Raw genomic sequence first — 10,421 nt, forward strand, 5'->3', positions numbered from 1 at the left:
CAAACAACAACTTACAAGCGCCTTCCATTTTTTAAGTCCATGACGTCATGCTGTAAGCCGTTTTTTTAAAAAGCTACAAAAACGCCAATATTGTTGAAATATTGCGCTTTTGAAAATCACTCAACAGGAAGCTATGGAGGCGAACGTCTTCAACAGCTGCTGACAAGTTACACTGCATTACCATGGGAACCACATTAATGGCGTCTTCTTCGCCAGGTTTCGCCACTGATAGCGCAACACTTGTAACTCCCTACGGCACATTGATAGGTCATTTTATGCCCCCAACCCCCTTGGATTACATGCCAACACGAATTAGAATAAGAAATGGAGTAATAAAAAATTGGTGGTGACTTTTTGAATAGTCTTCTTTGGGGGTTATAGATGATGTCGTCAGGATTCAGTCACTGACTTACACCGCCATCTTGTTCGAGAAAGTGGAACTACATCAACCGCCCAGTTTAAGTAAATTCACAACGTAGTATTTATTAGCCTCTAGCATATATACCAAATATAAACTGTTTGTACTAAAACGCGTTTTAATAAGTCGAATATTATGCCGAAAGACACAATTGGATTTTTTTCCACTTCCTGTTTTTGTGCAGTGGTGCGTGCTGGGTATTGTAGTCGACTAGTGTGTATGTGGTTGTTTTTCTTGTCTTTGGCACCCGGAAAGTAATGTCGACATGTCATTGGTTGCTATTAACTTAAAAAAAAGCATCGTTTGCATTAATGTTCGTGCGTGTTTACTGTTGGATGTGACCTGCCTTGGTAAATAATATTTTACGAGATGACCTAGATTCTTTGTGTTGTCGAGTAACAGTAGCTTCTTAAGAAGCTAACTTTGAGGTAAGCAAACACATTACTTTTTGTTACCACTAATAACCAAGTATTGTGGGTTTTTGGTAATTTACAATGATGAGCACTAACATAAATCTGTTATATAATCTAAAATATGTGTTTTGATTGTGTTCGGGGGTGTGTCCAGTGATACCTGACACCAAGCAGGTGTGGCTTAGCTAGCAGACATCAAGGAGCTGCTCCACCGCTCGTACACACTTGAGTGTTTTGCTTATATGTCAGTGCAGGAAACCTAAAGAATGTCATGTTAAATATGTTTTTCTCCAGGATGAAGGACCATGGAGGACTGGACAGGTCACTTGTGAGGGAGCTGAAGTCTTGCTGCGCCCTGGAGGACAACTTTCTTCCCAGGAAGTCTGGTCTGAAGATGATGGAGTCCACTGAGGTAACCCACTGACCCACTTTTTTTTTTTTTTTTTGCTCCACACTATTTTGGTTTTGTCCACTGATGTCTCCCTGAAAAATATTCAGAACGTGAGTGGAGTGTCGGCCAAATGCAGAGACGCCCGAGTGGAGGAGCTGTGGGGTTTGACCAGCTTTTTTGGCTACGGCACCCACACTTTTGTACAAGCTGTCAATCTGCTGGATCGATTTCTGACAGTTGTGAAGGTAACATGCTGACACAATGTGCAACATACACGCCTTGCGGTGAGGTTTGATCGAGGACACTGGTCAACCTCCATTGGAAATAATAGAAATGATCTGTTCCAGTGTCAAGCTGTTTCCATCTTGACACATTTGCCCATTTTTAACATTCTACTATTTACACGAGAGACATGTCGATAGATGGATAGATACTTTATTAATCGCTGAAACGCTCGCTTTTTTTGACACCATGAAGGAAAAGCTTCCTTCGTAATGGCCCCTAGCTAGATTAGCCCGCCCTGTGTATGCACCCACTAGGGTTGGGCATCATTTGAATTTGAACGATTCCCCGTTTTGATTCCGATGCTTTTCAAACATGATCAAAGTTTGCATGGTTTAAATGCGGGGCACTAACCAAAGCTGTTTTTGGATGAAATGTCTGAAGTTCGTCCATGAATTGTTTAATGATATGAACTTTTTAATAAAAAGTTGAAATTCTTACAGGGCTAGTTTTATGACACAGGATGTACACCAAATCGCTCTTATTTTGAAGGCCGGAAGTGTGTTGTGTGGCTTGAGAAAGTCCCTTGACTGTTGCTAAACTTGCCTAGCCGTAGCCGTCGCTCGATTTACAACAAACTTCCACATGAGCTAGCTTCCTGAAACTCTCGGTTACGTTGGCATGAGACAGACGTCATTTACTGTTGACTTCCCTGATTCTGACGTAGCGCATCAAAGACAAGGTACCGTCTCATTTTTACACCACGAGTGTGTGAACATCAATCATGTTGATCGTGCACCCTCCTTTTCATGATAGCGCTGTGTTGCAAATGTTGGCGCTTGCCGGCTTCTTCTTTGTTGGTGTTTGTGGCTATTTCATTTCTTCCGGTCGGAGAAGTGGGCATCGAAACTTGAGATTAAAATAAAAACATTCCGCGGGGAATCGGAACGTTAGTCCCCGTTCCCATCGATGCTCCAGACTCGATGCCCAAACCTAAACCCCCTTTGTAAAATAGCAGGCTTCGCTACACACCTTAAAATAAAGCCCGGCACTCTGCCAACTATCCGTGAGTCAGCTACAGACATGATCGAACACACTTTTTCCTCTGCGACACACTTCCAATACACAATTCTGTGACTTACGTAAAAGTGTTGCAAATCTTTTTGTGTTGAAGGCTGCAACAGGGTTTAAATTTGTCCCTTTAGCCATTTGATGACATGAAATGTCCCACTGACCTGGTTAAGCTTTCAATCACGAGACGATGACTCACTGGTTGCCGCCAGGCTCAGCCCAAACACGTGCCCTGCATCGCCGTCTGCTGCCTCCACTTGGCGGCCAGCGTGACGGAGGAAGAGAGCAATGTGGCACCTAGCCGCGAGCTCATTCGCATCAGCCAGAGCAAGTTCACCGTGTCGGACCTATGTCGGATGGAGAAGGTCATCTCGGTGAAGCTTAGCTGGGAGCGCGGCGCGGCGGTGACGGCCTTCACCTTCCTGCACCTCTACCACTCGGCCTTGGCCTGCGTGTACGCTGAGGGGTAAGCGCTCACTCCACCGGCGGTGCTGTCTTTCTGCTTCTTTGTGTGCGTGGATCACAGTAGGATTCCCTTTTTTTGTATTTCAAGGGTGGAGATCCCAAGCATCGGGAGGCTGGAAGCCCAGCTGAAAGCCTGCTTGTGTCGGCTTGTTTTCTCGAAGGCGAAAGTAAGGCGTTGTGCTCAGGTGGCAGTTTCATAGTAGAGCGGCAGCGACGTCGCACGGGCTCACCAACGTCCCGCCTCTTTTCCTCCGCAGTCGTCCGTGCTGGCGCTCGCCCTCGTCGCTCACGCGATCGACACCCTGGAGTCCTTCACCGCGTCCAAGATTGTGCAGCATCTGCAAAGACACACAAAGGTATGCACGGGGACGATCTTTTTCTTGACATTTTGTGTCATTTTTTTGCTCCTCTGCGACCTGTATCTGATTTTTTAAACAGTACAGTTCTGATTTTTTTCAAATGCGACTCGTTCGCATGTAGATATGAGGCAAGGCAACTTTATTTAAATGCACAGTTGAATAGAAGTGGTTTCAGCTTGGATTTGAACATTGACAACGTTGAGGATTGTCGCACATCTTCTGGAAGAAGTTCCAGATTTTCAAGATTCAAGATTCAAGAGAGTTTTATTGTCATGTGCATGGTAAAACAGCAGTTATGCTATGCAATGAAAATCTTATTCTGTTCATTCTCCCAAGAAAGAATAAGAATAAGAACATAAGAAACATAAACATATATACCAATAAATTAAGCAACAACAAAAAGAAGAGATATTACAAGTCCAGCCACCCTCTCTGCTCATCAGGAGTTTGGGTGTCAAAGCGGGCATAGAACTCATTCAGCTCATCTGGAAGTGTGGTTTGGCTGGACGTGGCTACGCTACTCTGCTGTCGATAGTCTGTGATGTGCTGGAGCCCCGCCCACATGCGCCGAGGGTCTGAGGTGGAATAGTAGCCCTCCAGTCTGTACTGTTTTTTGGCCTCTCGTATGGACCTCCTCAGGTCATATCTGGCCTTTTTGTAGTTATCAGCGGTGCCCATGACAAATGCAGTCGAACGAGCACGTAGCTTAGCCCTTACATCACAGTTCATCCAGGGTTTTTGGTTAGGGTATGTTCTGTAATACTTGGTGGTGCTAACAGTCTCTATGCATGTGCTAATGTAGCCAGTAACAGCAGAAGCATATTCATCCAAATCAACAGTACAATCTTCCCTCCCCGCTGCAGTTTTAAACACATCCCAGTTTGTGCAGCCAAAGCAGTCCTGAAGTACTTGATCAGTTTCTTCATTCCACACTTTAACTGCTGTACTTACAGGGGGAGCTTGTTTAAGAAGTTGTCTGTATGTTGGATAAAGGAATATAGAGATGTGGTCAGCCTTTCCAAAGTGGGGTCTTGGAACAGCCTTCAAAGCACCTTTCATGTTGCTGTAGACTTGGTCCAGGATGCTATTTTCCCTTGTGGGAAAGCTCACATGCTGGTAATATTTGGGTTTTGGGTTACAGTGGTTGAAATCCCCAGATATAATGAATACAGCGTCTGGGTGTTTGGTCTCATGTTTTTGCAACAGAAAACTGAAACGCAGCCTCACTGTGTTTAGTCCTGGCTCTGGGCACCCGCAGGAGACCACTCCCTGAGCTTCTCAGAGCCGAGATGGTTTATGTGGCTCTAATGTGTCAGAGATGTACTTTGGCACAAGACCATGGAGAGACTTGTACACAAGCAGAGCTGTTTTAAAGTCTGTTCTGAGCAACAGAGGCCCTGAGTACTGGACTAATATGCTCATATTTACTAGTTCTAGTCAGGACTCGAGCAGCAGCATGCTGCAGCTGTTTTACTGCTGGTTTAGAGAGCCCAGTGAGAAGGCCGTTCCAGTAGTCTAGCCTGCTGGAGACAAAGGCATGGATTAGTCTCTCTAAATCTGGTTTACACACTATTTCCCTTTGATTTTTTTAGCTGGTAAAAAGCTGATGATGTTATTGATTTAATGTGACTGTTAAAGTTCAGATCTGAGTCCATTATTACCCCTGGATTTCTAACCTGATCATTAGGTTTTAGACGAAGAGTCCCAAGGTGACTGACAACACTTTCTTTGTTTCTGTGGGCCGAAGACAATCATTTCAGTTTTGTCTGGAGAAAGTTGTTCTGCATCCACGCACTGGTCTGTGTGATGCAGTGACAAAGATAAAAATGTCAATCCAATATGTGTGCGATATGATGCTACTGCAGTCTGAACCACCAGGTCGCATACATCTGACATATACGTCCCGGAAAGGCGTGGTTTATCGTCCAAGACTTGGATAACGGTACTCACCGATGTAGGCAAAAGTTGTTCTTCTCATCCGAAAATTCTTTTTTAAAGGTGTCAGTGAATCAGCTCTCGTCAGAGTCTCACCACTCCTACCGCTGACATCCACCCACGCCCTCCTTGGAACAGACGTGGCAGACGTTTTTTTTTTTTTTTTACATGAAGTTGCATCAACAGTGACTTAACACCCCACGTCATCCCGTGAGGCGAGTTCTGGAACGATGAGGAACGTACTGTTGTTCCAGTTAGTTGGTGGGGCCACTTAGGCAAAGAGTTTGGCTTTTCAAAACAATATGCGTTAAAAGAGTAATACATTTGCATCACAAAAATGCCTCCTCGAAAAAAATCAGACCTCACAATCGCTCTGCGTTACTTTCTCTCCTGTCCACTGGTGTGTATGTGTTCCACAGTGTTTACATGCGCGGATGTAGACGCTCTTCATCCGCTTCGACCACAAAGTAGCCCACTGGATATCCCTTCATGCATTACATTATCCTGTACGCATCTCCTTCACAGATCGGCGACAGCGAGTTGCTCTGCTGGCAGCAACTTGTGGCCAAATGCATGAATGAGTACAGCTCAAGTCAGTGCCACAAGCCTGACAACAAAAAGCTGGTCTGGATTGTGTCCCGGAGGACGGCGCTGGGTCTCCACACCAGTCATGTCAGCGTCCCCGGTCTGCCGACGATACCGGAGGGCAGCTGGGACGAGAGCGAAAGGTTCATATTCCTTTTTACTTCTTGTCGTATGATATACTGTAAGGAGGCAAAATAGATGAGCTATTTGAAATGGGGGGCGTTTTTCCCCATATGAAATAATGGAAATAGAAATCATCTGTCACATCATCAAATCTTAATTAACAGCGGAGGCCAGTGTTTCTCAACTGGTGCGTTGCAGTTCCATTCTGGGTGGGTCAAAAATATGTTTTCAAAATATTTGTGTTTCAAAATTAAAAAAAAAAAACATACTTCAGACTGTCAGAAAATTAAAATACCTATTAAAATAGTTGACATAGTTTAAAATGTGTATTTCAAAAGAACACATACACTGTAAAAAAAACATTGCACCAATGTTATTAATTATGTTAAAAGTTGAGTAAATCCGAATGAAATCAGACCCTTAAGAATGACCTGTTTAAATTATGTGGATTCAAATAAAGCACAGTAATAATTAAACAAAATCCAAGCAAAAGTATTTATGAGATCACAAGAATTGGTAGAATAATTCTAATCTGTATATTCAGTGCATTTTTACATTTTATTTAGTAGAAATTATATATATACATACTGTATATACCGTATATACAGTATATACACATACAGTGTGTGTGTGTATATATATATATCTGTATAGTAAATTTACGACGTTATTCTTGTAAATTTAGTCCGTCGGAAAAAAGTACAAAATTCACAAAATTACAAGCTATGAACTTCAAAACATACGACAGAGTATGAGGGCCATATTAAAAAAAAGTTTGAGATTTCGAGAATAATGTCGTAAATTTACGAGAATAAACTTGTAAATTTACGACTTTAAAGTCATAAATTTATGAGAAAAGAAGTCGTAAATTTACGACTTTATTCTTGTAAATTCATAACTTTATTCTCTTATGTATGGCCCTAATACGCCGTCGGAAAAAAGTCATAAATTCATGAGAGTAAAGTCGTAAATTTACAAGAAGAAAAGTGGTACATTTACGAGATACGAGCTTCAAAACATACGACATGAGGGCCACATTAAAAAAAAAAAAAAGTTTGAGATTTTGAGAATAACGTCGTAGTAAGTATAAAGTCGGAATTGTAAGACTTTTTTTCTTGTAATTAACGACTTTAAAGTCGTACATTTATTAGAAAAAAAGTCTTCAATTTAGAAATGTGCAACTTTATTCTCCCGTTTTTTTTTTTAATGTGGCCCCTAATACTGTCGTTAAAAAAGTCATACATTTACGACGTTATTCTTGTAAATTTACGACTTTTTTCTCATAATTTACGACCTTTACGAAATTTATAAGAAAAAAGTTGTTAATTTACAAGAATAAAGTCGAATATTCACAAGATTTTCTTGTAAATTTACGACTTTATTCTCAAAATCTGTTTTTTTTAAATTTTTTATTAATGTGGCCCAAATACTGCATCGTATGTTTTGTAGGTCATTTTTACTTATAAAAAAAATGAGCATGCTTTTCCCTTTTTCCCTTTTTAAAAGTGGGTCACCACTTAAAGGCAATGGGAAAATGTTGAGAACCCCTGGCGTAGGCAATGTAAGTAACATTCTAACACTCTTAACAGTTATACAAGTGTAAAAATAAGTTAACCATTGTGTCACCCTTTTTACCCTTCTGTGGTGGTGTCACAAAAAAACCCCCTGCAAAAACGCAAAACGGACAAGTGAGATTACTCACTGAGCTTACTTTAGAAGCATACTTACCCAAAAACAAAAAAATTCAGAATGGTAGGATGTCACTGTATTTTGTAACTTTAGCTGTAGCTTTAGCATGAATGTAGTGGTTTGCAGTCCAGTGAAGCGTCGCTAATATGTTGGCATTCATTGCAGCGAGGACTCCTGCGAGGACATGAACTGTGGAGGAGACAGCCCATGCGGCTCGCTGGGCAGCAACGGCGAAGGATCATTCTTCCCCGCTTTGTTTCATTCGTCGTCGCACAAAGCGACTCGCTAAAACGGATGCGTAACCCCAACGGCAACCTTGACTTGCCATGAATTATGCAGCAAAGCCAGCCTGCAGGATGTGTGCCTGTGTTGGTCCCTGCAGTTGCGACCTTAGAAGCACATCAACTTAGCTGTGCAACATGACATTCTGGCAGCTTGACGGCATCACCTGACCTCATAGGTCGACGCATTCCAGCAGAAACAACAGCACCCGTTAAACTTGCTGTTGACTAGCGGTGTTAACTCCTGCCATTTAAAAGAAATCATTAAAAGAATCTGTTTGATGGATACCATGCATTACCAGTATTATGCAAGTGTGCAGTATATGTATGTACAGTATGTTATTCTAATGTGACACTTTAATGTGAAAATGAACTGCCGCACTAATGTGATTATGAAGGTTTGCTGTTTACTGAGTGCATAAAGAGAAAAATAGATGTACATAACCTAGAAAAACATGTTGATTTGTGCATGTTTTTATGTGGCTGTAGCTCAAAGTGAATGTCACTGACAAATATAAGAATATTTTAAAATTAAAGAACTTTTATTCAAATTTTTGTGGTCCGTTTTTAAGTTTCCAGTATGGGATGTTTTAATGAGTTTGTACTTGGGTGCATTTTACTCATTATGACCTGAGGAAAAACTGGTTTTACACAAGGAGGCTCTTGATACAAATCAGAAGATATAAATGAAATACAGATGCAGAAAATAAATGGAAAATAACGTGTAAGGTAGCATACTATTTGACTTTTGCAGGCATTATGTGTTCATTTGAGTGCTTATTGCTTGTTTTGGTGATAAAAGAATATATTCCAAGAAAATATTAGGCCACAATATTAGATAGCCAAAGAAGAATAGATGTTATCTTCAACTGGACAGCAGATGAAGATATGAGATAGATGTAGTCCATACATACTGTGCTGAGCTACAGTCGTACCTCACTCCATCATGGTTCCAACATCGCTCCCTCACTCTGTCATGGTTTTAAAAAAATAATGAACAAATGATGGCTGTTTCGTGATAGACTACATCCTATTATTAGTCCAACCAATGCATATTTAAGCAAATGTTAGGTACCGTTGGTCTAAATTAAGCGTTTTCAAGCCTAAAAATGTTCTAATGAACTAAAATACAAGTACAGTTTAAAGGGATAGTTGGGATTTCTTGACATGAAGAAGTGTAGTCCATCAACGTTGACTTACCCCACCCCCAATTGGTCCCCTAAGTCCAGTTCTGGTCAATTTAATTCATCCATCCATCCATCCATCCATTTACCTCCGCTTGTCCGGGTCGCGGGGGCAGCAGTCTTAGTAGGGAAGCCCAGACTTCCCGGTCCTGGGCCAGCTCCTCCAGCTCCACCGGGAGGACACCAAGGCGTTCCCATGCCAGCTGTGGGACATAATTTCATTCAATTAAATTTTTAATTTCAAAGCTCACTTCTGGTCACCTGACGGTGACGGGTCTATGATGTCATCCTTTCTGTAAAACAGCGATTCGGCCGTCTAGGCGGAAACGACAGGCCGGCGTTTTCAGATTTTCCCACTCTGGCAGCCGTTTTCAAATAATACTGTTTCAGGTCACCCAGGACGCCGTTTCCATGTGGATGAACAACTGAAATGATAAAATACTTTGCCGTTTTTACCCGTGAGCATGTGAGTTAAGACTGGAACAGTAATATGCAATTTAAATTGAAGAAAAACATCAATCATCAGTTTTTATGAGATGTTTGGGGACCCCTGGGAATAACATAACATGTTACATTAACTATATTTTATCATTTTGTTTTTAATTTATTTGATTTGTATTCATTACATTTCATAACATAACATGTTAAATTATATTTTATCATTTCATTTTTTATGTTTTCTATTCATTACTTTTCATAACATGTTAAATTAACTATACTTAATTTTTTTACATTTACAGACACACAATTCAACATATTACTGATAACTCAGTCCCACCATAGCTTTTACGTGCTATTATTAGTTATTGTACAAGTATCAACATTTCAGCTGTGTATTTTTGCTCTTTTTTCCCCATTTTGGCTGTTTTTTTGTTTGATTTTACTTCTGTAACGTGCAAACTGTCAATAAAAAATAAGCCACGTGCCACTTTGTACGTCCCTGGCTTATGATGAAGGGAAGAAAATAAGAAGGGAAATATAACTGAAAAAAGACAAAAAAAGATTTTAAAAAACCCCTGACAATACTGTATAGCGTGTACATTTTGTTTACCTAACAGTGTATTTGATCAGTTGATTAGTCCTGTGTTTTTTTATGACATTTTGTGTCGTATTTATTGTGAAATATAATCAACGTGGACAATTTATGTTGGGATGATTTACAGTATAATGATTTGCACACTCTTGTCTCCTTCCATTACATTATTAGAGTGGCTTCTTATGTGCTGAGAGCTGCGTGTGTGTGTGTGTGTGAGGGAGGGAGGGAGGGAGGACTGTATTGACGCGC

General features: G+C 41.0%; 2 protein-coding genes across 3 annotated transcripts in view; one reads left to right on the forward strand and one right to left on the reverse strand.

Annotated features, from left to right (window-relative positions):
• scarb2a (scavenger receptor class B, member 2a) overlaps nt 1–206 on the reverse strand; it is a 64,392-nt gene extending 64,186 nt beyond the window's left edge. For both annotated transcript variants that reach the window (XR_008570023.1, XR_008570022.1), the window contains exon 1: nt 16–206. The gene's annotated coding sequence lies outside the window, so the exon portion shown is untranslated. The remainder of the gene's footprint in view (nt 1–15) is intronic.
• An 890-nt stretch (nt 207–1,096) lies between these two features.
• LOC129180451 (cyclin-G2-like) lies at nt 1,097–8,483 on the forward strand. The gene is made up of 7 exons (XM_054774944.1): nt 1,097–1,243; nt 1,330–1,467; nt 2,728–2,981; nt 3,069–3,147; nt 3,238–3,336; nt 5,800–6,002; nt 7,837–8,483. The coding sequence occupies exons 1-7, from the start codon at nt 1,103–1,105 to the stop codon at nt 7,958–7,960; spliced, it is 1,038 nt and encodes a 345-aa protein (XP_054630919.1). The 5' UTR covers nt 1,097–1,102; the 3' UTR covers nt 7,961–8,483.
• Nucleotides 8,484–10,421: the final 1,938 nt, after the last annotated feature.

The sequence above is a fragment of the Dunckerocampus dactyliophorus genome, chromosome 4 (genome assembly GCF_027744805.1).
Source record: "Dunckerocampus dactyliophorus isolate RoL2022-P2 chromosome 4, RoL_Ddac_1.1, whole genome shotgun sequence".
NCBI classification, from domain to species: Eukaryota; Metazoa; Chordata; class Actinopteri; order Syngnathiformes; family Syngnathidae; genus Dunckerocampus; species Dunckerocampus dactyliophorus.

What these genes read in the sequence shown, in the direction of transcription:
- LOC129180451 (XM_054774944.1), top strand. Translation starts at nt 1,103, where the DNA reads ATGTTAAATATGTTTTTCTCCAGGATGAAGGACCATGGAGGACTGGAC. An exon ending in TTGTTTTCTCGAAGGCGAAA is followed by an intron (nt 3,148 to 3,237) that starts GTAAGGCGTTGT and finishes TTTCCTCCGCAG; the next exon opens with TCGTCCGTGCTGGCGCTCGC. An exon ending in ATCTGCAAAGACACACAAAG is followed by an intron (nt 3,337 to 5,799) that starts GTATGCACGGGG and finishes TCTCCTTCACAG; the next exon opens with ATCGGCGACAGCGAGTTGCT.